The sequence below is a fragment of the Puccinia triticina genome, chromosome 3A (assembly GCF_026914185.1).
Source record: "Puccinia triticina chromosome 3A, complete sequence".
Classification (NCBI taxonomy): Eukaryota; Fungi; Basidiomycota; class Pucciniomycetes; order Pucciniales; family Pucciniaceae; genus Puccinia; species Puccinia triticina.
The window spans coordinates 4,517,508-4,541,326 of record NC_070560.1 but is presented as its reverse complement, the minus strand read 5'-3'; the positions used below and the strand labels follow the sequence as shown (position 1 = coordinate 4,541,326).

General features: G+C 50.1%; 5 protein-coding genes across 5 annotated transcripts; 3 read left to right on the top strand and 2 right to left on the bottom strand.

Moving 5' to 3' along the window:
- Nucleotides 1–278: 278 nt before the first annotated feature.
- Nucleotides 279–7,093, bottom strand: PtA15_3A497 (uncharacterized protein; the record flags this gene model as incomplete). The annotated part of the gene is made up of 10 exons (XM_053167471.1): nucleotides 279–450; nucleotides 532–761; nucleotides 836–906; nucleotides 3,372–4,881; nucleotides 4,957–5,324; nucleotides 5,406–5,637; nucleotides 5,708–5,940; nucleotides 6,044–6,380; nucleotides 6,479–6,813; nucleotides 6,904–7,093. 10 exons carry the CDS (start codon nucleotides 7,091–7,093, stop codon nucleotides 279–281), a joined length of 3,678 nt encoding a protein of 1,225 aa, XP_053018685.1.
- Nucleotides 7,094–7,811: 718 nt separating this feature from the next.
- On the top strand, nucleotides 7,812–13,348 carry PtA15_3A496 (uncharacterized protein; the record flags this gene model as incomplete). Its single annotated transcript, XM_053167470.1, has 7 exons — nucleotides 7,812–8,140; nucleotides 8,226–8,364; nucleotides 8,732–8,879; nucleotides 8,959–10,446; nucleotides 10,506–12,214; nucleotides 12,279–12,827; nucleotides 12,899–13,348. 7 exons carry the CDS (start codon nucleotides 7,812–7,814, stop codon nucleotides 13,346–13,348), a joined length of 4,812 nt encoding a protein of 1,603 aa, XP_053018684.1.
- Nucleotides 13,349–14,143: 795 nt separating this feature from the next.
- On the top strand, nucleotides 14,144–17,523 carry PtA15_3A495 (uncharacterized protein; the record flags this gene model as incomplete). The annotated part of the gene is made up of 6 exons (XM_053167469.1): nucleotides 14,144–14,324; nucleotides 14,403–14,543; nucleotides 14,644–15,051; nucleotides 16,033–16,621; nucleotides 16,706–16,737; nucleotides 16,805–17,523. 6 exons carry the CDS (start codon nucleotides 14,144–14,146, stop codon nucleotides 17,521–17,523), a joined length of 2,070 nt encoding a protein of 689 aa, XP_053018683.1.
- Nucleotides 17,524–17,944: 421 nt separating this feature from the next.
- On the bottom strand, nucleotides 17,945–18,385 carry PtA15_3A494 (uncharacterized protein; the record flags this gene model as incomplete). The annotated part of the gene is made up of 2 exons (XM_053167468.1): nucleotides 17,945–18,105; nucleotides 18,172–18,385. The coding sequence occupies 2 exons, from the start codon at nucleotides 18,383–18,385 to the stop codon at nucleotides 17,945–17,947; spliced, it is 375 nt and encodes a 124-aa protein (XP_053018682.1).
- Nucleotides 18,386–18,622: 237 nt separating this feature from the next.
- PtA15_3A493 (uncharacterized protein) lies at nucleotides 18,623–19,699 on the top strand (the record flags this gene model as incomplete). The annotated part of the gene is made up of 5 exons (XM_053167467.1): nucleotides 18,623–18,647; nucleotides 18,743–18,949; nucleotides 19,029–19,163; nucleotides 19,243–19,563; nucleotides 19,632–19,699. The coding sequence occupies 5 exons, from the start codon at nucleotides 18,623–18,625 to the stop codon at nucleotides 19,697–19,699; spliced, it is 756 nt and encodes a 251-aa protein (XP_053018681.1).
- Between the last annotated feature and the right edge of the window lie 4,120 nt (nucleotides 19,700–23,819).

Here is a 23,819-nt window from a genome sequence, read left to right as displayed (position 1 = left end):
AAATTTTTACCTGCGACGATAAAGCCATCGAACTGTTCAAACAGGCACTGCTCACTTGGCCAGACTAAGGGGTTCACTCAGGATATAGAGTTGAAAAATCAATGGATTACTAGGAATAATTCGCGGCAAAATAATTACAGGATGTCGTTTGGATGTGAGGATGAGATACCCTAATGAAAAAGAAACAAATAAAATGATAGATCTATGGAAGTTTAGTGTCAGTGCTGGTCCTCACAGTCTACAGTACATGCGCAAAAGAAAAGAGCGGAGAAGACTTACTATGATTCAGTTTCCACCTGTCGATAGTCTGCTGGGTCGGTTGCGCCTGCTCGCAGCGTAGGGGCCACTGCGACGATCGCGTCTCCCCTCTTGCCGGACTGGGGCGATTGGGCGGCGTGGTGGTCGACGTAGGATGATGAACATCGGTGGAGACCTGCGGGTGAACGTCCCCTGAGCGTTTGCAGTCGGTCTTCAAAGGGTCCCTCGTGGAGGCGGAGCAATCAAGTTGCCTCGGCCGATAAGGGTGTTGACCCTTGGGTGGCGGGGTCCTCCGGGACGAGCAGATTGCGATCCTTCAGCGCACAATTCGTTGAGAGTTGAAATCTTTGCTTCCCAGTCAACATAAGGGAGCTTTTTGTGCCTGGATCTCCTTTCTGCTGCTCGTCGCAGTCTGTCGGCGATGCGAGCGGCATGGCATCGCCTAAGGAAAGATGATGGCGGCCGCGGTCGGGCCTGTCCGGGAGAGGGAGCATCCGATTTTTCTAAGAGTTATACACAAAGGTCAGCCTTGGCTACTAGGTATCTGATCGAGTGGCAATATCTGCGCTGGACTTACTGAGTATCCTATCCTTATCCATTGTAGTGTTCCTAAAAGCTTTGGAGCGCTAGTATGGGTGGACTTGAAGACTAAAGAGACGAGTAAATAAGTGGTATAGGGTGTGGAGGGACGAGCAGAGCTTAGTGAAATTTTTGGTGGTGATGTTGAAGCGAAAGCAAGAGTAGGCTAAGCTTACCTAGGGAGTTCAGGCTACTGACGGGGGAGAGGAGATCTTTGGTGTGGATGGGAAGACGAGCAAGCTTGGGGGGACTGAACGACTAGGATGGCTTTATATACATGCAAATTGACTGCTGAGCCATCTGCATCTCTCCTGGCAGCAGCAGCGCGAGGTGTAGCACAAAGGACTACCGCACAGGTGTGTGGCTCAGCAGCTTCCAGAAGTTCAGCGGTAGAGTCGCCGCGGGCTGTGTAAATGTAGTGTGAATTACAGCAGCTGAGCAGCAGACAAAGGCACTGGACGAGAGCACGGCACGTTTTTGCTAGATTTGTTTATGTGGCCGGCGCGTTCCATTTACGCGAGTTATACTACTCTAGAAATCTAGAAATCTATAAAACCTGTTTAGCTGATGAGTTAGGGATACCTTCATCGTCTCAACTCAAATGCTAAAATTAGGAGACCTGTAGGAGACCAAGACGAAGTGGTCCACAGTTCGCACATGTCGTTTTCTCCATATACCGCGCTCTTCCAAGCTTTATCAATAAAACAAGTGATTTATACAGAATGATCCAGGACCTTATGTTTATAAGAACTCCCCTGAAGTTGGATATGTATATCCATTGTTTGTGAAAGCATCGCAGTTATTATATCATGATACCAGTAATGACTCTGGTTCACGTAAGTTATCTTCATTTTCTCTGCTTTTTCTTTTGTTTTTTTTGTGCCGCATTGACTCTCCAACACTACTGGAATATCAAATTCCTGATCGGATTCAATCTTCATCCACCGGATTACTTGGTTTAAATTTTGTATGCCAGCTGTTCACTCGGGCCAGACAACTTTTATGAGGATTACGATTTTACATGTTCTTTGCCTATTTCTTTACAAAATTTACTTGCGACAGCTGATACGTTGATGAAGAGGCTGAGAGGTAAGGAATTCAAAGGCTTTGGTGCTCAAAATTTGGCCATATATGTGTCTTCTGCCAGTTCACTTCCCTGCGGTCAAGATGTAGGTCTACATACGTTCTAAAACTCTGCCTCATTTGCGCATAAGGAAAATGGCTTGGTTGAGATCACGCAAGAAAGGGAGTAAAGATTTCTCCAAGGCCAGCTCCCTGTAAATGATCACTGCTAACTAGTTTCGAAATTTGCTTGCTACAACTAAATTCCTTACCAAAAAAAGAAAAAGGTGAATAGTCCGTTTTATTTCAGATCAAGTAGAAGCTTAATGTATTTCGTGTAAATGTTCAATAGCAGCCAGTTTATGCCTTTTTGTCTCCCCAGCATCGGCGCCAGAATTGATAATAGGTGTTGCTAGCCGTTCTGATGGCAGTGCCCTGTCTGAATCGCAGCTGGGCTTGATCATTGAAATTCCAAGACTCTGAGGCAATCACCTCGAAATTTCGGAACATCGCAGTGATTTCCAGCTCTGCCAAGCAGCGCGACCGAAATGATGCCTCCGGAGAGTGTAAAAATAGTAGCAGGACTTCGCAGGCGACCAGAAGTCAAAACCGCTGATTCTGTGACTGCGAGACTAAGTGGACTCATTTAGATGGCGCAGCAAATGTCTTCAGAATGAATCAAGTAACTATAAGTTAATGAGGGAAATTAGGTAAGTGTTGTGATGTTGTGATAGATGGTGGAGGACCAGGATTTGAAATTCAGGCTGCAGTTAGAAGCACTACATGCACAGACCCACTTCCCCCCGGGGAGAACTTGGGGGGTTTTTTTTTTCTCTCTTTTTTTTGGGGGCAGGGGGTCTTTCACACCTTGGGGTCAGTGCTCAGCTTTTACTCAGCAGGCTGATTTATTTTTGGTACTAATTATTTGTACTTATTTCTTCTTTTTGGTAAACTCTTTCTGTAGTTCATAGTAAATTCAGCAAGCTTACAAATCACAAATCAATCCTTTTCTTAATTCACTTTTTTTAGTTTTAGTTTTTTTTTAAGTATTTACATATATTTACAGGTATCTACAATTTACATATATTTACAAGTATCTACAAATTATACTTACAAGTATTTACAATAAAAGAAAAATTAAAAGAAAAAATTATACCTCTTCTGTGGATGGAGGAGTCTTGGCCTCAGTCTTGGCCTCATGTTGGGCTGGTTGGGTTTGGGTGCGTGTTGGCTTTGAGCAAGTGTTCTTGGCTCAGATGCAGATGCGGGTGGAGGGTTTTGTGGCGGTGGAGGGTCTTGCGTGGGTGGAGGGCTTTGCGCGGGTAGAGGGTTTTGCGTAGGCGGAGGGTTTTGCGTGGGTGGAGTGTTTTGGGCGGGTGGATAGTTTTGGGCAGGTGGATAGTTGTGTGAGGGTGGCGGTGGTTGTGCGGTTGGAGGATGGTGTGCGGGTGGATGGTTTTCTGCGGGTTGACAATGGTGTGCAGGTGGAGGGTTTTGTGCAGGCGGAAAGTTTTGACGGGTGTGTGTGAGAGGGGCGGGATCTATGCGAGATGCCAGTGGCTTCGATGTGGCAGGCAGGGTAGAAGATTGCAGGGGCGGGGGCTCGATGGCTGTCTGTGCCGGCAGAAAGTCGTTTGTGGCGGCAAGGCTGTGTGTGGTTGGAGGACTCGATCGCAGGGGTGGGAGCCCGATGGCAGGGTGTGGAGCAGATGTAACTATTGTCCTTGTCTCAGCGGGCGATGGCTGGAAGCTTTGGTCAACACGATTATGATTGCCTAGGAAATCAGCCAATATTTGAGGCGCGGCATTCAAGCAAGATTCGGCGTCAGTGAAGTGGACACGTTTTCGAGGAATGGGAACAACTGGACGCCAGATGTCAAGCCGGGAAATACCGCTGCATAGTTCATTGACTTTGGGATCTTGTGGAGCAACCAACGTAGGTGAAGTAGGGGGAGAAGGAACATTGAAATGATAAGCTTTCAGTTGCGCTCGTTGAGCAAACTTACTTTGCGATCGTATATCAGTGTGTTGAGGCGGATTTGATTTGAGGGCTGACTTTAAAATGTGATTATTCGATGGCATGAACGGGTTGTTCGTCGTAGGTTCAGCGTTGGACTGGCCTATCGTTGTGGCTGAGTGGCCGAATCGGCTGGGTGGGGGCGGTGGTGGGGCCGACGAGCCAAACAGACCATTTGACTGTGGTGGGGCCAACTGGCCAAACATGCTAGTCGAAGATGTCTGGCCAAATGGTGGGGCCAACTGGCCAAGCATGCCAGTCGAAGATGTCTGGCCAAACAGAGTCAAAGATTGCTGACCAAACAGACTAGTCGATGATGGCTGGCTAAACAGACTAGCAGAATGTTGCTTGGGAGGCGGTGCTGCCTGGCCTCCAAAGCGACTAGGCGGCGGAGGCGGCGGAGCGGATTGGTTGGAAGGCGGTGCTGCCTGGGCTCCACATCTAGCTGGCGGCGGAGGCGGCGGTGCGGATTGGCTGAACTGGCTAGTCGGCAGTGGCAGCGCTGATGTTGAAGGTGGCAGCGCTGATTGGCTGAACTGGCTGGGCGGCGGCGGCCGCGCTGACTGGCCAAATAAACTATTAGTCGACAGAGGCCCTTGGCCGAATTGACCAGTTGTAGGAGGCGGCGCCGGCTGGTGAAAAAGACTATGTGAATTAGTTGCAGGCGGAGGGCCTTGGCCGAATTGACTGGTCGGAGGTTGCGCTGACGTTGAAGGCGGAGGGCCTTGGCCGAATTGACTGGTCGGAGGTTGCGCTGACTGGGTGGGGGGCTGGGATTTTCCCTGCGTGCTGGAGGGGCAGGAGAAGTGGAATGACTGGGTCGACTGGGTGTTTAGCTGAGCGTTTGTTTTACCTTGTGACGGGAACTGGTAAGATTGGGCACTAGGATTCCAGTACTGTGAATAATCAAACGGCTTTGGGCCACTTGGGGCCCGCGTCTTGGGATTGCTTGTAGCCTGTGGCGCCTGATGAGGGTAAAGATTGGATAGTATGGGTATCGATGATCTGAACAAAAGCTTGATTTAAGTTATTTCACTCACATGGTTAAATGCCTGCGGCGAATAATCAAAGTGTGTGGACGATGACTGATGTGGAAATTTGGACTGGGAGGTACTCGCAAAAGGCGGCGGCTCATATCCGTAAGACGGGGCTACATGAGCTGGACCAGGCTGGCAAGGTTGATGGTTGTAGGTCGGCGCTGAGTGAGAAGAATACGACTGGGTTTCTGTAGGATTTGAACAGAAGGGAACCGGGGCCGGAGTGAAACGCCATTCAGAAGAATTTGCATTGTGCCGATGCTGATCAGGCTGCGGGGCGGCAAAAGTTTCCCTTCCCATTTGAAGTTGAACATATCGCCTCCGTTTAGGGCATGGATTGGATTGGTTGTAAGCTCGCGTCGGTGGGACATCTTGCTCCGATCGATTGTGCTCCGGGGGCAGCTGCAAGAACGGTGAAATCTTTGGGCGAATATAAGAGTTGGGGTGCGGACGTCCCTCTTCAGCATAGAGCGCCTCGCCTCCCTCTTCAGCATAGCGTCCTTCTTCAGCATAATAGATCTGATCCGGGGGTTGACGATGATGATTTGGAGGGGAGTAATCGAACGAGGCTGATGGCGGTACTCGTCCCGAGCGGGTGTGATAACGATGTCCATCGCTGTAGCACTCTTTGACCTTAGATATAATCTCAAGAGCGCGTTCCTTCTTGGACATCTTCTTCTTGCCCTTGGAAAGGAAATATTTGTAAGCATCTCTGAATGTTAAAGTTACACCCCAAAACTGAAACATCACTTACTTTTTTCACGGCAAGGGCAGACTTTAACGGCCGTGCTGATCTGTGCCTGGGCCGGTTACGAACGTTCTTTTTTTTCCTAGGTGTGGTTGGGGCCTTCATTTTGCCTTTGGCACCTCTCGCGGGGGCTGCATCATCCGACTCAGATTCGCGGTCGCTGATGGAAGAGGCAGAGTCTGTCGAGTTCTTTTCAGAGAGATCTTCGGACAAAGTTTCTTCTCCACTATCTTCACTGACTGCGCTTTCAGAATCGTGTTGACTTTCAGAATCGTGTTGAGAATCGTGATCAAAGTCCCTTTTTTTTTTGTGTCTTGTAGGGAAGGCTTTTGGAAAGCTCACTTGCCGGGGGCTGATCGGCGATCGAACTGGTGATCTTTTTGATCGCTTTCGAGAGGGGGTGTCCGCTTTTCTGGATCGGACTCTTGGGGATGGGGATATAGACGGGGTGGATGATCTGCGCTTCGATGATCTGGCTGGAGATCTTCCACGCGGAGGAGCTCTTGGAGACGGCGAGATGGAAGGCCTCGACACTGTGCGCTTGGAACTTCTTGCCGGGGATCGAGCACGAGTTGAGGTTTTGGAGGATGCCAATACCTTGGAATTTCTTGCCGGGGATCGAGCACGAGTTGAGGTTTTGGAGTATGCGACTACTGGCTCCTTGGTACGTCTTGACTTTCTAGCCGGTGATCGATGAGAAGCACACTTCGCCGGTGACTGAGATACGTCACGGGGGGCAGCGCGCTTAGAACTTCTTGTTGGTGTTCTGGGAGCAACATCTTTTGCTGGTGATCGAGCAGTCCTTCTGGCCGGGGATGGAGATCTCGCCGGTGATTGAGACAGGTCCCGGCGGGCGGCGCGCTTGGAACTTCTTGTGGGTGTTTTTGGAGCAGCATATCTCGACGGCGATCGAGCAGTCCTTCTGGCCGGGGATCTGGCTGGTGATTGAGTGTTTCTGGCCGGAGATCGAGCAGCTTGGGCGGGTGGTGGAGAAGGCGTATCAGGGATTGTGTGGGACTTGATCACTCTTGCGGATTCGGAAGGTTGGTCGGGAACGTCGGAGAGAGACGAGGAGGATAAGCCAGGGGAATTCGATTGCGCTTGACGAGCATCTGTGGTCAGGACAGAGGGAGAAGGGTGAGTTCGAAAATTACAGGGTTAGTTCGAAAATTACACTACGGTCGTGAGACTGTGATGCTTACTAAGATCGGATAGGAACTCTTGGGCAATGTCGCGGAGCTCGTCAACCTTGAGCTTGGAGGCAAGCTTGACATGAGGGTCCAAGGTGCGAATGAATCTAATCAGATCAGGTCTCTTGTTTATTTTGTTATACGGTTGGAATTCTAGCAATGCCGAATCGTCAGGCGGTAGGCGCCTCCTCGGCTCGACCATGGCAGTTTGTAACTTGTGATGGCTGATAAGGTCCGGCTGCAATGCAAGCTGATCTAGAAAATCATAACACAGCTGACAGGATCTGGGTGCAACTGGGTAACGGTAGAAAGTTAGAATTTTCAGGTGGTTCTGGACGTGTACGGATTCGACAAACAGCAATGCAACTGGTTAAGTGATAAGATTGGAGATCACAATTTGACAAACAGCAATGCAACTGGTTAAGTGATAAGATTGGAGATCACAATTCGACAAACAGCAATGCAACTGGTTAAGTGATAAGATTGGAGATCACATACGGTACGTAGAGCACTCAAGATTCACGGAAACCTGCCGCGGCCTTCGTGGTCGATACCCAAGTGCATACGTCATGGCGGCCAAACAGATCAACCAAAGGCCCCGACCCTTGCGTTTTGTCTACATATATTTGAGCCTTTCAAAATAAAAGAACTCAGATTGCCCGCCGCCCCAGCGCTGGTCAATTTGGATAGGGGCCTTGTGCAAGGTGGTTGATTGTTGGTGGTGCGCCGCCGGGAGCCTTTCATCAATTGGAGGAGGGTCGAAACCGGAATCGAGCTTGGAAACGTTCGTGGAATACATATGTAGAACAAAAAGCAAATTTTGAGCTTGCTGCTTTGATTGGGTCAGCGATGATGTCATTATAGAGTGTGTACGTACCAAAGCCTCCACAGCAAAAGAGCAAAAGAAAGCTTGGATACACATGACGTATGTACAGCAACGGCCTGCCCGGCAGCCTCCGGCAGCCAATCAAATTCCAGATTTGCAAACTCTCCGCGCGCATCTGGCACGCGGGCTCATGCGGGCCAAAGGGTCTGGGCACCCGGCCTCTACCGGCCTCCATTTCCACCAGATCCCACCGCGGGCCTATCTAGCAATTTCCCTTCTCCCGCCATCAACTCAACCACCGCGAAACCACACCAGCAATCAACCACCGCGGCGATCTTTGTTCACAATAGGCACAAAAGGGTACCACCACCGCCCTTGTTTGCAACAGTCCATCGGCCCGATCATGTATCACCACAAAAGTCGGTAAGCAGCGCAATTTCTTTCATTTTTGAACTTTTTTAACCTTCAAACGGTTATCACCAACTGACCCAAACATTCCATTTGAAAGGCAGGTCCAACCCCTTTCGAAAGTCATGTTCACCGACCATTTTGCCGGTTGGCCTCGAACCCCTCGTCCACCCCCTCTCAGGTCGTCCATCCGCTCGTCCTTATCATCTTCCGCGCTCCAGATTTTCCCCCTCTTTTCCGTACGTTCCAAGCTTGAAGCTGGACAATTCTCCCATCTAGAAGCGCTTGAAGCGATTTTTGACTGATACTTTTCCAATTGTCCGATTATTTCCAACTCATCCGATCATCCCATTATTTCCATCCTGTTGTCCAACTTGACCTAGCCAATACTTCTTCGATTATTCCCCATCGGCTCCAAAGGTTCCAAAGCCATCGATTTTTCTTCTGTACTTGAGGCATCATGAAGCGCAGAGCAAAAAAAGACGAGACACTTTGGGAAGGTAATTGAGCCTATATCTATTCTCTTTGGATGCCTCCTATCTCGATTCCACAACTTACAATGTAATCCTCTTAGATCCCAATCGACTTGCCATTCCAATGCTGCAGGAACGTCTGAAGGCATTTGCAATCCAGTTCGATCCAACTGAACGCCGCGGACTTTTATTTCAACGCTATGTTCACCTTGCCCGCACGGAGTCTCCCCAGTCTGTGGAGCGTTGGACAGGACAGGATTCGTTAGATGCGCCAATGCCAGGTCAGTAATAAACTTCTGTATTTTCTTTGCCGTGTTTTCTATTGCAGCAGCTCAGATTAAATGTTTCTACCTTTGCCAGCCGCGAACCAACTTACGGTGCATCAGATCAAGATCTTCTTGGCTCTCCGCTCCGTGGATTATCCTGTGCAGGCCAAACGTGGCCACTTAGTTAAGCTGTACATTGACGAAGATCTCGCCCCGGGTCGCCCAGTCCAAAACAACACCGTACCCGTCGTGATACCGACTGCTAAGAGACAATCACAACCTGATCAGAAGAAGCGCAAGAAAAATTGCTCACACAAGCGCCCACCACCGCCTACCCCCAGCCCACCACCGCCTACCCCCAGCCCACCACCGCCTACCCCCAGCCCACCACCGCCTGCCCCCAGTCCACCACCACCTGCCCCGTACACTTCCCCAAACCCCCCGAGCGATCCAAGTCATGCTGGAAAAATTAGGCGCAACAGGACTGAAGGCAGAAAAGTGATGTTTTTTTCCCCGTTTCGCCGGTCTGCAAGGCTTTCGTCTCAAACAACAATGTCACCAAGGTCCTCGACTGCGCCCTCCACCTCTCGAACGACTAGATCTTCCGTTGCCCCCCCCGAAGGCCGTTCTTTATCTCAAAGTTCAAGATCAAGATCAAGATCACTCCGGCAATCTCCGCGACTGAGGGCTTCCCGTGAAGCGCGCACCCGTTCTCACTCATCCGAGTCGGTTGACCGTGAATCTGGATCCCGAGTTTCGATCAAGGATGAATCAGATGCTGAAAACTCCGTTCGTCTGCGTGAATATGACCACCATGCAGAATCATCTGAGCCCCGCACCGCAGGCTCTTCCTCTCCACGATCTTCCTTTGCTGATTCACGCCACATGAGCAGCGAGGGTGTTGACCGGCCTTCCTCGCCAGGCACGTCTTTCGCGGTATCGCCATCTCGTTTTGACCGCGAAGCGTCGTTCGAGCCCCCCGCCGCAGGCTCTTCCTCTCGACAATCTTCCTTTGTTGATTCACGCAACAGCAGCGAGGTTGACCCCCCTTCCTCGCCAGGCACGTCTTTTGCCGTATCACCATCCCCCTTTGACATGGCCCCGACCCCGCCTCCTGACTCCCCAACTGACGCATTGGCCTCACAAGAATCATCATCTAGTGTCTCTTCCTCGCGTGATTCCTCTGCCAGAAGCGAGTCTGATGTAGACCGCGAGCCCGCGGAACCTTCAGTGCCAGGAGACCGTCACCCTGGATCCTTTGGTAATTCTTCAGTGCCAACAGACCGTGATTCTCAAGCATCTTCAGCTCGCGAAGTACAATCGGACATTGGTGAAGAAAGCCACTCCTTCCACAAGCCACTCCAAGAAGACCGGGCAACCTCATCGAGCCAACCGACCCCATCAAGCCACCAAGAAGGATCACCGACCCCATCAAGCCACCAAGAAGGATCACCGAGCCCATCGAGCCACCGGGAAGGATCATCAACCCCATCAATCACCGGCACGCCTGAGGATCGAGCTGGTTCCAGCATCCCGGCACGATCTGGCAAGCGCAAGTCTGAAGCCCACTCGCACTGGCCAGGTGCGTTTTCTTTGGCTGTATCGTATTTGTTGTTATCATACTAATTTTACTATCTGCAGATCCCTCGGAACTTTCTCGGGAAGAAATCGAAGCCTATTTAACTGTTCACGGCGTGGCGTACAACGAAAATACTCGGATGGCCCGGTTGGTCGCGCACTACAACATCTTACGTTCCAGCGAGCAGTCCCCATCCAAACGGTCCAAAGCCCCTCGATTGAGTCCTGGGCCTCATGCCAGACACCCGGCCTCTTCAGATCGCTCGGCCTCATCTAATCGGCGCCAACGCCGAAATCGAGTGCGAGTTCAACAAACTAGTAATTACGGCAGTGACGAAGAGCATGGGTTTGTGTACCGCCCCGCTGGGTATCCTCGCAATGCCTCCGTGTCTCCAACTTCGCCTGCCTCATCGTCCAATTATCAACCATCGTTGGCGTACACTGAGACCACCGAGCAACACACTGTGCGATCAGCCGCTACAGCTTCGGGAAGCGATAACAGATCAATCATCAATGCAGCTTTGGGCTTGAGCAGTGGTCGAAGAAACGTTGCAGCTTCGGGCAGCGCTCGAAGAAATTCGACAAGTCCTCCAATCGAGAAGCACAGAGGCAAGAGAGCTAAACCCACCTCCGAAACTCAGAGACCAGCCCAACGCAGACCGCGAACCAAGAAATCGCAGCCAAGAGGCCGTCGGGGTTGGAGACGTCCGGTGCATCAAGCTAATGATGACATCAATTTTGTTCCCGCCCTTCCGGAGACGTCGAAGAAGAGGAGCAGAGCGGACGACCTTTCTCCGAATGCCAACCGCGCCAAACAAGCTCGCAAAGCCCCAACCTGTTCTCCCGCCACACGTCGAAGTAGGCAATCCACAGAAGACAGCTACAGGGTGCGACCTTCCTTTCACGACGACCCCCAGGTTGAAGCACCCGTGCCCAGCCCCCCTTCCAATCCTAATGCTTCAAAGAAGAGAATTCAACCGGAAGATTTCTCGCCACGCTGTGGTCATGGTGCAGATAATACTAACCCCCTCGGTAATCACCATCCCTCCACCTCACGATCCTTTCACGACGACAATGAGCCGGAACCTGCACTTGCCCCACACGACCAAGGATTTACCGGCCCTGAAGGGCCCACATCTCACAGCCTTTCGCCTGCGGCTTTCAGGACCAAAAGGAAGCAGCCTGATCATTTTTCTCCGATTAGAGCCAGCGGTAAACGACGAGCTATCCCGACTGATCATTCTTCCCCGACCGGCGCAAGCGTGGAACGACGAGCCGTCCCAGCCACGTCACTTGGTCTCATTCCTACTTCTGCCCAAGCTCGCCACCGTAGACAAAGACACGAACGTCCTCGGCGCAACAGCCTTATCATCCGGCCCTCCTTCCATGATGACGAGGTGTTTCTACCCAATCAACCTTCATCGCCGAGCGGACCAAGAGGGATGATTAGCAGCTGGAGGAGTTCAGTGCCGCGGGGCGTCTCACCTCCACCTAGATCTCCAACCCCACAGGCTCACGATCACACCCGGACCGACCCCCTGGCTCCATGCCCATGCATCAATTATGATCACAGCTCACCTCGCCCCACGGCTGGATGCCCATGCGTCGGTGTTGGCCAGAACATGCTGACTGTGTTTACCCAAGCGACTGATCGTCTAGCAGATTGCCTGGAGATGGCCCAGACGGCGTCGCTTAGGCCAAGCACTAGCCAAGTTCAGATGAACACAGGCCGTCCATCGCATTCATCGGGGAATCGAGACTTAGCTCTCTTGGTAAGTAGTATATTACTTTATATTCGTAGTACATTCAACTAATATTGTGATTCACTGTATGTAGAGACGAGTCCGCACACATATCCAGACACTATTCGGCAAGACGATGGAGCTGCACCAGTTCCCACCCCCAGCCACTGAAGGCGAAAAGGCCAACTGGAATCGGGACCAGCACTACCGCCCGCAGGACGGCTCAGATGACGAGGGAAGAAGCTCCTCAAGCTCTTCCTCAGATGACGATGACGATGTCGACCCGCACTTTCCATATCCTGACGGACCTGGTCACAAGGATGCATCTGCAACCACGCTCCGGATCATGTGGCGCTCCATGCGCCGGGCAGGTGTAGTATCATTCCGGCCAGACTTGTCCCGCGGTGCTAAACATGTCGACAACTTGTTTCTTTGGGACCTTGCCCACAACATATTTATGAAGTTGGTGAGAGCTCAGGAGTACCGTGATGTTGATATGGAAAACACTCCCGAGGAAAAAATTTGCGATGCAATCTTGAATCACGCCAAGCAGCTGCAACGGACATACCGAGAAGCAGGATGGGATCCTGAACGACTGGACGAGCAGTGCATAAAGAAACGTCGAACTGCGCGCACCAAACGTGTAAGCAAAGCTACTTACTCTTACTTGAGTTCTAACTTCTTACTTATCCAGCATATATTTCCCACTCTCAGCTGCGCGAAAATCGAGTCAAATTCCTCTCCAGACATGCGGCACTGGTACCACTCATCCCAGTGATCACCCAATGTACTAGCGACGCCGAGACTGACCCGGGTGAACCAGAAGATTCCGACACGGACGGCGAGGGCGAGCAGCGACCAAAGCGGGTGATAGTCGAACGTTTGCCGTGGCGCCATGCTCGAATAGACAGGGCCGTCAAATTGCTCAATCGGCTGATTGAGGAGAAGAGGCAATCAGGATGTAAAGATTACGGCAAGCGCTCGCATGAAAGACTTCGCCCTCTTCAGCCCAAGATCAGTGAGCGGCAACCCCCCAAATCACTATCATCCAACGTATACTGTGACGACTGGCTGAGGGCCCAGCGAATCCACCGGATAGACGACTTAAATATCCAGGGCACATTGTTGGGGAGGACCATCAAGAACCTAGAGAAGATGCAATGAGCCCAGGAGGTCAGATCTTCCAAGTTTCTCATCACTCATCACTTTTGTGAATACGGTGTATATAGCTTTTACGTCTTATTCTTATTCTTTTTGTGAATAGTGTACATAGCTTTTCTTTATTACTCTTCTTGTGAATAGCTCTTACTCTCCTTGTGAATAGATTATAGTTCTCACTTCTTTGTATATCTTCTCTTTGAAGCGTGTATCATACAGATGAAATTCAGTCTCTACTTCTTCAAAATCTCGTGCTTGCTACAATATTTGGCTAAAAGAACCGCCCTTGCCTCTCTCCAGGACTGCACCCCTTGGGCCTTTGAGTTACCGGCGCCCAATGTCTCCAGCTTCATCCAACGATAACTGCGTCTCATAGGCCTTGGCTGGCATCGCGGTGGACATGTAGGACTAGCTAATGTCATTTAAACCTTGCAACTCCTGTGGTGATACCACGGACGGACCACCAGACTTCCGATTGGACCAGCTAATTTCCAATCACCGACCAGCTAATTTCCGATTTGGATAAACTATGCACGTCTTGGCAAGAACAACCGTTCAACCTCCACTACTAACGGATTGCAGCGATCGGAGTTGAAGCTTCTGTAATCCAATCCGCAACGGCCACCCTCACGTAATCCAATCCGCAACGGCCACCCTCACTCAAAAGCAAATCTCACAAACGTAAGGGCAGCCCTCCTCTTGAACTTAAAAAAACATCTCCTTGTGCTCCTCGTCCTCAAGCTCACATCTTTCATCTAGGCTCTTACAATCTCCTTCCGCTCTCCCATCTATCTTGCCGCCATGAGTCGAGCCGGACGATCAGCTGCGGTGGTTTGTCGGTGTCGTGCATTTGGATGTGTTCAACAGCGCTTTCGGGACCGTAATGGTCAATGGGCACTCGGCGCTCTGGTTTCTACCACTACTAGAGCCAGCCATGCAATAGCTGATATGCATACGGCTGCCCGGTTTGGAGGAACTCAAGGTACATCTTTTCTCTGTGTCTTTTTGTCTCCTGCCAAGAATCCGCCAAAAAGTGATGCCATTCTATTCGCAACCCTAGATTCCGACGAGGACTCGGATAGTGACAACAACAGCGCTGGCATAGGGTCTGAGGTCCCGGAGCTCAATATTGATCGACTGGCTCTCTCTTCCCAACGTCCGGCTCCAAGCCCTGCCGCCAGATCCAATGTCTATGACTGTAGTATGTATTTTTTGACTGCCAAGATTATCATAGATAGCACCAAGATTTAGTTTTCTTGAATAATTCATTTTTCTTTCTTGAATAATTCATTTTTCGATAGGTCCTTATCACAACTTCAGCCTCAGGCACGCAAGCCCAGCAGTCCTACACATGTCGCTTTTGGCCGCCATTCTCACGGTTTGCGATCACACTTCACTACAAACGGCGTCTTGGCTTTTGAAATCCGGAAGGGAACTGCTAGCTCTCACGGCCTCCGGTGCACTGGGCAAATTTCCAAACAAGCCCCTTGATTTTCGACAAGAGGAAACCCTCAAAAATTTACCATCCGACGCTCGAACCCTCATCAAATGGTTCAAGATCGATCCTAAACTTGTCAGAGTTACTTGCTGCCCGAGCTGCTTTGCGATGTACCCACAGCCAGACCCCCAGTCCAACCCTCAGGCCAAAGGCTCCAAAATCCCTGCCGCTCCAATTCCACCAAAATGTATCAATCTGGTTTTTCCTCACGGTAATAATCTGAATGTAGCGGCTTTAAGGGAAGCCGCTAGCCCATGCCAAGCCGACTTGTATCAACTCAGAAAAAACACCTACTGCCCACTCAAGACATATGCTTATCAGAATCTATGCGACTGGCTCGCTAGGCTTTTTTCTCACCCAGGAGTTGAAGCCGCTTTGGAATCCGTTGCCGCTCTTTCTAGTACCCCCTTCGATCCCGACCACGAAGCAAGTGACATCCATGATTCGCGAATCTGGAAACAGTTCCTTGGTCCAGATGGGAAGCGGTATACCCAGAATCCCAACAATCTAACTTTTGGACTCTTTTTAGACGGCATCAATCCTTATGGGAACAAACAGGCAGGAAAACACGCAAGCATCACCTTTATCGTCATGGTCTGCTACTCCTTGCCTCTAGACATGCGATACCTCCCTCAAAATTTATTTGTTGTTGGCATCGCCCCGGGTCCAAAAGAGCCTTCCCTCGAGCAGATTAACTGGATTCTCCGACCCATTGTCAAACAGCTCAAGGTACTGTGGGACGAAGGGCTGGTCCTCTCTAAAACCTATCTTCATCATCAAGGACGTCACATCCGCGCAGCCATCCTCCCATTCTTCGCCGATTTACCAGCTCTCCGCCGGGCTCTCGGATTTTCAGGCCCCACAGCGAATCGGATGTGCTCGAAGTGTCTGCTGACAAAGCAGGAGATCACCAATCTCAATCCCGAGACCTGGCCTCCCCGAGACCTGGCCACTCACAGAGAATGGGCGATCAGTTCTCAAGACGCCCCAAACCTCGAGGTTCGACAGCAGATCTTACAAGACCACGGCGTTCGATACTCGGTCATGCTAGAGCTGCCTTACTGGGATATTCTCACATACCACGTCGTTGATTCAATGCACAATCTCCTGTTGGGGCTGCTCAACTGGCATTGTCGAACCTTTTGGAGCATGGCCGATGTCGAAGATGAAGCAGATCCCGGACCTCTCGCAGATGGCGAGCTAGTTGGCTTGTGGGACGATGTTGAGGATCCGAATCTTGCCGCGCTTCATCCCCCAGCTGAAACCGACGACGAAGACCCTGCCCTTCCGATTGGCATGCAGTTCTTTAATCGCATGGAGTTCCGATCTGACTCGGACGATAACTCTTTCTCACCTTGCCTCGACGCTGAAGGGTGGGACACAGGCTCCTGGACTCGACCAAGCGAAGACAAGATTATTTGTGATGCAAAGATGGTGGCTTTCATCAATAAGCTTCTACCTCGAATCAATATACCGACGTGGATCAAGCGGGCTTTACCTGTCTTGGGTAAAGCAAGTTTTGGAAGTCTTAAAGCGGATGAGTGGCGTAACTTGTTTACTATTCAGCTGCCACTCGTTCTTCCGGTCTACTGGGCGGATGGGGGGCCAACTGCGCGGTCTCTATTTCGTAATTTTGCTCATTTGGTATCAATGGTCAACCTCGCGCTCAAGAGATCAATGACTTCCGACACAATCAACAAATATCGACATCACAATCTCGAATACCTCAGAAGTTGTTTGATCCTATTCCCTGACGTCAATTTGGCCCCAAATCACCACATGTAAGTTCACCTAGCCGATAGCCTCGAGAAGTTTGGCCCTGTGAGAGCTTGGTGGTCTTTCCCGATGGAGCGGCTCATGGGCAGCATTTTGAAGGCCGCGCATAACAACAGGCTTGGTCTGTTGTTTATTTTTCTAGATGCAGTTGAACTTAATTCTGACTCTTTGCCTTTGAAAATGAACAGGCCAACTCGAAATAACCTTTCTCACGAATTTTTGCCGCATTGGCAACTTGCAGGCATTACTGTCTACGCCAAACATGTTTCCCGCCGAGCTACAGCCTTTTATCCGACAGTTGCAAGCTTTTCGTGATCTGATTTCAGTCCGGGCTGAAACAATACCAAAAAGCCGGCAAGGATTCCTCGACTCACCTACGCTCAAAGTCCTCATCAAGCGCCTCAATGAGCTTTTCCCTTGCTCCACCGGCGCGCCGTGGATTCCATCTGACGAATGGGCCAAAAAGAAAGAAGCCAAATCGAAAGAATATCTCGCAGTAACTCCTTCCATCGAAAAGCTCCCCAGCGTCTTGATCAACGAAGTCCTTTTTTCCACCCTGCGAGAAAATCCGAGTAACAGTGTCATTACCCTACGAGCTGGATGTGCACCTCAATACGGAATTATTGAACAGATCTTTCGGCACCAGCGCACCTCCGGCAATGGCACCAGCACAGCCGACACTTGGATGGTGATCCAGCCTCTTGTACCGTGCTCTTTCTCGAATCCATTTGCAGGGCTAGGCAAATTTGACGTGCAACTTGAGCTCCGGATCATTCAAACGGAGATCCTCTATGTTATTCATACGCGGGAGGTTCTTGCGCACTGCGCATGGATCAAGTATAAGGCTCGTGAGATACTTCCAAGTATCAAGAAGGAGTGCATTGCATTGGTATCTCTGGACCGCTAAAAATTCATCCTTCGTCAAAATAGATCCTTTTTACTCGTTTAAAAAAATTAAATCCCTGGACTGATGAAAACTGATACTCATACTTGTCTTTCTAAATTTTTCGTGTATCTATAGTATATGTTCTTGTAAAATATTTAATCCATACATGAAAGTAAAGCCCATGTACGTATATAGCCGCCACAACAAGCTCAAGCCTAACTAGACCGCTCCGTATTTTCCAAGATACTCCGGCGGGACTAGTATAATTTGCAGCTCAGCTACCAGTTGGTGGAAAACAGCCAACATATCCGAACGCCTTGGATTCCTCTCGGGATAGTCGTACCGCCGTATGAACTGTCTGAGCAACTGGTTTCTACGGTGACAAGGTGGAACTGGAGAACAAGAAATTATTATAGATTCCTTGCCTCCTGTGATGCCAATATCACTCACGAAGCGAAAGGTCGGTTTCGACTGGGCGTGTCGCGGGTGGTTCTGGCCTATACGGCCTATTCTCAACCGTCTGTTGATGCGCCATCACCCTACGGACCGGTTGAAGTTCAGTATGGAGGCTTAACCCCACGGCACCCACCTCAATCGGCCAGTCTATTACACGGAGAGAAGGACAAATAATCAGCTAATCATAATGGAGGGATAGTATAGAATACTCACCTTCAGACTGTTCGGCTTCAGACTGATCGCCTTCGGACCCACACTGCTTGCCTTCAGACTGCTCGCCTTGAGACTGCTCGCCTTCAGACCGCTCGCCTTCAGACCGCTCGCCTTCAGACCGCTCGCCTTCAGACTGCTCGACTGACTGCTCGACTTCATACTGCTTGACTTCAGACTGCTCAAGTTCTTCTTCTGGTTCCTTCATATAGGCCATTGATTGATAACATGTGGCTCAGGAACTTCGAGTGCTGCGGGAGATGTAGAGGTTCGAATACAGAGGAAGAACCGGTCGTAGAGCGGATGAGAGACCCGATCACTAGTTGCCACTCAGACAAAGGAGGATCCGATGCCGGGGGCTGCATCATTCATAAGGCTTTGTTTGCTGAATATTATTTTCTCCAGCCTCCAACTGCGCTCGTTGGTATTTTTCGGCATTTCCAGCTAGTACATCATGCAAGGACCAGACTCAAAATCAGGTGTGCTCTTTGTCTACATTCTTTGTCTAGATTTTGAAACCATAGCGCTACTGATTTCAAAACCTCAAACCCATCTCACCAACCATCCATTCCAGTGCCAGCACTTGGGGTGCCCGACGCCATGCAAGGACCCGACCCAGCACCTGGGGTGCCCGACACCGTGCAAGGACCCGACCCAGCACCGGTGGTGCCCAACACCGTGCAAGAAACCGTCCCAGCACCTGGGGTGCGCAATGCCGCGCAAGGGCCAGACTTACCGGACCCAGAAGGAATCTTCGTTGCAGTGGCAGCATCAGTTCAAGGTACGCAAACATGCCAGCCATGATTTTTTTCACTTGTTTCAAACCCACTAACCATAAATGTTGAATGTACCCAATGCAGTGCAAGAACCCGACGTACTGGACGCCGTGAACGTGCTGGAGCCTGTGGACGTGCCGGACGCCGTGGATGTGCCAGAATCAGTGCAAGGACCCGTCCTACCGGAGGCAGTGGGATCATCAGCTGAGTCCCATGAAGGTACATGAACATCTCCCCGCCATACTTTCTTGGCTAAAACAATTACTGACATGCTTCCCGGACGCTTCCCGGACTGAAGATCTTGAAATTGATCAAATCATTGATTGTTTGATGACCGCCCGCATTTATCAAGGCTCTTTATCGCCAAGCAAGCTCGACCGCGTCATCCAAAAGCTTTCAAGCGTTGGCTTCGCCTACCCCCTCAGCATGGAATATACCAAAACTCCACGCGGCATCATGCCCGCTAGCCCAGCCCTTCGACCCCTCCTCAAGGAATGGGGGCTCAAGGCAAAGGTTTTAGAACTCAAGGAATGGTGGTCCCGCGCAAAGCTTGGCCGGGACAAATATTATTTTCCAGACCATGTAGCATTCATGCGCAACGATCTACGCGGAGATGGAGGTAAGAATTATTAAAATCAATTCAAAAATGCCTCTGTAGTACTAGTAACTGACTGTACATGTGCTTAGGCTTAGTAGGATTCTTTGAGGCAGTCGAGGCCAATGATTGGACTTGGACCCTCATTTATGTAGCCTGAATCTAAAAAAAAAAAACTAAAAAGAGTGAATTAAAGAAAGGATTTGTGATTTTTAAGCTTTCTGAATTTATTATGAACTACAGAAAGATAGTACATTAAGTCCCAAAAGAAAAATGTGGAACTATCATCAGCTGCTGAGTATAAGCTGAGCACTGATCCTCAGGTGTGAAAGACCCCACCTAAAAAAAAAGAAAAAAAAAAGAAGAAAAAAAAGAAAACCCCCAAGTTCCCCCCGGGGGGAAGGGGGTCTGTGCATGTAGTGAAGGTAATGGGCACGCAGAAGTGGAGTGTAAAACTTGAGTACACGAACAAGTCGCACTTTGGACCTGTAAGATACCTCTGCTTTAGCACAAGCTGCTAATCCTACTTGTTTATTTACCTCGTTTGAGTGTTTTAGCCAATAATCATCCCAGGGGTGCTCACTTCTCTTACCTTAGGAATGATTGATGCGGCAGGGGCCCGGTGGTGGGTGGGAGTTAGGTTTTTTGCCAAGACCCATTGATATCTTCGTACAAATTGATTGCAGTGCAATTGGGTCAATACGGCAACCAAGCCATGATTTACGGTTTTCCACTTGCTCTGAAGTCACCGTTAAACAAAATTTTGGTCAAAACACTCCCTGAATCGCCAAAAACTATCAACAGGGTCAGTTGGATAGCAGCGCTTTCGAGTAAATCATTTTCTCTCAAGAAGATCCTTGCCAGATTTGAGCTTGTAAGAGGCTGTAGAGGTACACAGGGGCACAGTTGTGAGGACTGTCTGGTATAGAGACACTGCCAGGCAGTCGCATTGGCAAAAACACCTCCTTTTCAGATGTAAATAGTGTGACAGTACAGTGACATCCGCACAACAGGCGGAGGGGGTCGATGACCAAGGCAAGGGAGAACTCAGAGATTGCGGATATACTTAGTTTAGGGTTTCTCTTCGTTGTAGTTAGATCTCCCGTACCAGAGCTTGTATTTCCTCTTTCTCTCTTTTTCCTCACTCATATAGTCGCCTCTGTTTGTATCACCTCAATAGGTGATTACCGTCTCCTCTTCTTCTCTGTGTGTCCTCGCTCTCCCTAGATCTCACTCGTGCTCACTGCGGACTACTGGCGCTTCTTAGGTTTGTTTCCTTTCTTTCTTTTTTTCCACATTTGTCACTTCCTGTCTTTCTTCTCTTGCCATGCAATTCACTCATATAGTCGCCTCTGTTTGTATCACCTCAATAGGTGATTACCGTCTCCTCTTCTTCTCTGTGTGTCCTCGCTCTCCCTAGATCTCACTCGTGCTCACTGCGGACTACTGGCGCTTCTTAGGTGATTACCGTCTCCTCTTCTTCTCTGTGTGTCCTCGCTCTCCCTAGATCTCACTCGTGCTCACTGCGGACTACTGGCGCTTCTTAGGTTATGAGCCCAGCCTACTAAGAGCACCGTGTCAAGTAGGATTGCAATAGAACCATCCCAGAGTTAGAAGTAGACAGTTCACCATCGTGGCGGGAAATCAGGATTGCAAGCCTTCCAATCTTATCGGCCGCTTTCCTTTCACTCCCGATCCCGACGAAGAAGACCCAGCCCCAGAGCACCAAGAAAACTCGTCTGGCTCAGACACCGAAACCCTCATCGCCTCAGCGCTCAATCCCAATCCTGCAGTCGCTTCGCACCAGGATAATTCACCAAATTTAGACGTCGAGACAACCATTACTCAGGCGCTCAACCTCATCCCGACTACTTCTTCTCCCAATTCCAACAATCCAGAGTCAACCCATACACTCAATTCCATCATGACCGAGAGTAACAGTTCGGCCAATTCAACCAACTTCAAACTGGTCACTGATCCCCTCAATGACAACAACTTCGCCACCTGGCGACTCAAGATGATCAACGCCCTTGGCTTCCAGATGTTGGACGATTACATCTTCAAGGATCCTAAGACTCTGGAGGGGAACGCTGACTACAAGATCAAAAAAAAACAAGCCACCACCTTCATTTGGCTTCATCTCAATGAAGAAAATGCGCACAGGTTTGTAGGTCGAAACTACAGAACGTTTGAGCCCAAGGCGCTGTGGGACGCCATCAATGCACACTATGCCACTCGGTCGCTGGAGAACGTCGCCAACGTATGGGACAAGCTCTACAAGATCCGATTTGCAGACGATACCATGAAGGATTCCATAAATCTCTTTCGAAACACCTTTGATCTAATGTTGGAAGTCGCCAACGATAAACTTGACAAACCCACTTTGGAAACCTGCTGGATCTTCATCATCCTCAAGCGACTCCCATCCTCTTACGCCACTTTCCGGTCTCTTCGTTTCAACAGCCTGAAAGGACTGGACGACACCCTTGAGCTAGGAAGCTTTCTCAAAGACCTGGAGGCTGAACTTAGGCGCCAACAGGAGGCTGATCCCGGAGCCCAAGGCCCTGCTAATCCGACTGCCCTTGCTGTCTCATCATCGGGGAGCACAAACAAACCAAGCAGCTCTCGACGAACTCGACTCCGATGTGAAAACAACAGGCATAACCCCGAAACATCTCACTCGGAAGAAGAATGTCATGCTGTTCACCCTGGAAAAGCCGCAGCATACCTCCAGGCCGCCCTCGACAAAGTCAACGCCCGGATTGCCAAGAAAGCTATGCTGAGTGTTAATTCAGGGATTTCGGATGTCATTATTTTTGACAGTGGAGCTACCGGTCACTACTTGAAGCATTGCTCCTACTTCATCACCTTCAAGGAGTACTCCTTGGTAGTTTATGTGGCTAACGGATCTACCATCCCCATTGTTGGCGAAGGTCGTGCGATCATCTCAACTAGTTCTGGTCCAATTCACATTGACAGGGCCTTCTTCGTGCCAGACCTCTCTAACTCTCTCATCCCGCTAACACACTATCTTCGGAAGGGGTACGCAATCATTCCAACTGACAACGGGACAAAGTTCAAGTGTGTAAAGGACGATGATATCATGTGTGTTGGTAGCACCGGGGACGACATTCTCACAATCGAACTTGGCTCTCAAAGGGCCTTCTCTGCCATCTCGGACGCCCTCATTCTTCACAACTCACTCGGTCATCCCAGTCTACCCTATCTCAAAGCCGCGCACCCTGATCTTCATATCAAAGAGCTCGGCTGTCACAACTGCGACGTCTCCAAGATGACTCAGCAACCCTTTCCCGGCTCATTTCCAACCGTCAACGGTCTCCTTGATTGTATCCATATGGACCTGTGCGGACCCATTACTCCGGCCTCTCGGGGGGGAAATCGTTATTTCCTGAAGATAATAGACGGGCATAGTAAATACCGCTTTATCTACCCAATGCCGAGTAAGTCCAACACTTTCCAATCTTTTCTTACCTTCCTACTCCAAGCCGAAGCTTACACCGGCCGAAAATTGAAATCCGTAGTCTCCGACAACGGAGGGGAGTTTGTGAATCGCAAGTTCAGCGAGTTGTTTTGGGAGCGGGGAGTTCGGCATCTTACGTCGGCACCATACACCCCACAACAGAATCCCTTTGCCGAACGAGGCAACAGGACCACAGTGGAGAAGACCAGAGCTATACTGCTAACCTCCGGTCTCGACTTAACCTGGTGGGGAGAGGCAGTCACAACCTCAGTCTACTTGGAAAACCGATCCCCGGACAGCTTGATTGGCATGCGGTCTCCATTTGAACTATGGACTGGAAGCCCACCCGATCTCTCTCAACTCTATCCGTTTGGGTGCAGAGCAGTATTCCTGGAGGAGAAGAAGTGGCGGCACTCCAAATTCTCTCCATCTGGCAAGGAGGCAATATTAATCGGGTTTACAGAGGGCCACAAGTCATACAAACTGTGGGTTCCTGACTCAAATAAGATCAAAATCACCCATCATGTTTGCTTTTTCCCGTCTGAATTTCCGTCTCTCAATGCCTCCGTACGCCGCAGTGAAATCGTTGAGTGGATGCCCGACCTTGTCAGCTTGGAAACTCCTGTTGAGAGTCATGACTCGGAAACCGGAGCAGAAGAAAACCCTCCGTCCTTACAATCTGACTTCACTGACGATGATCCATCCATCAACGGCACCTGCAATCCTACGCTGGCCGCTGAAGATAACCCTGTACCGCCGGAACCCCCTACCAAAGAGACCGTCTTACCTGCCATACCCA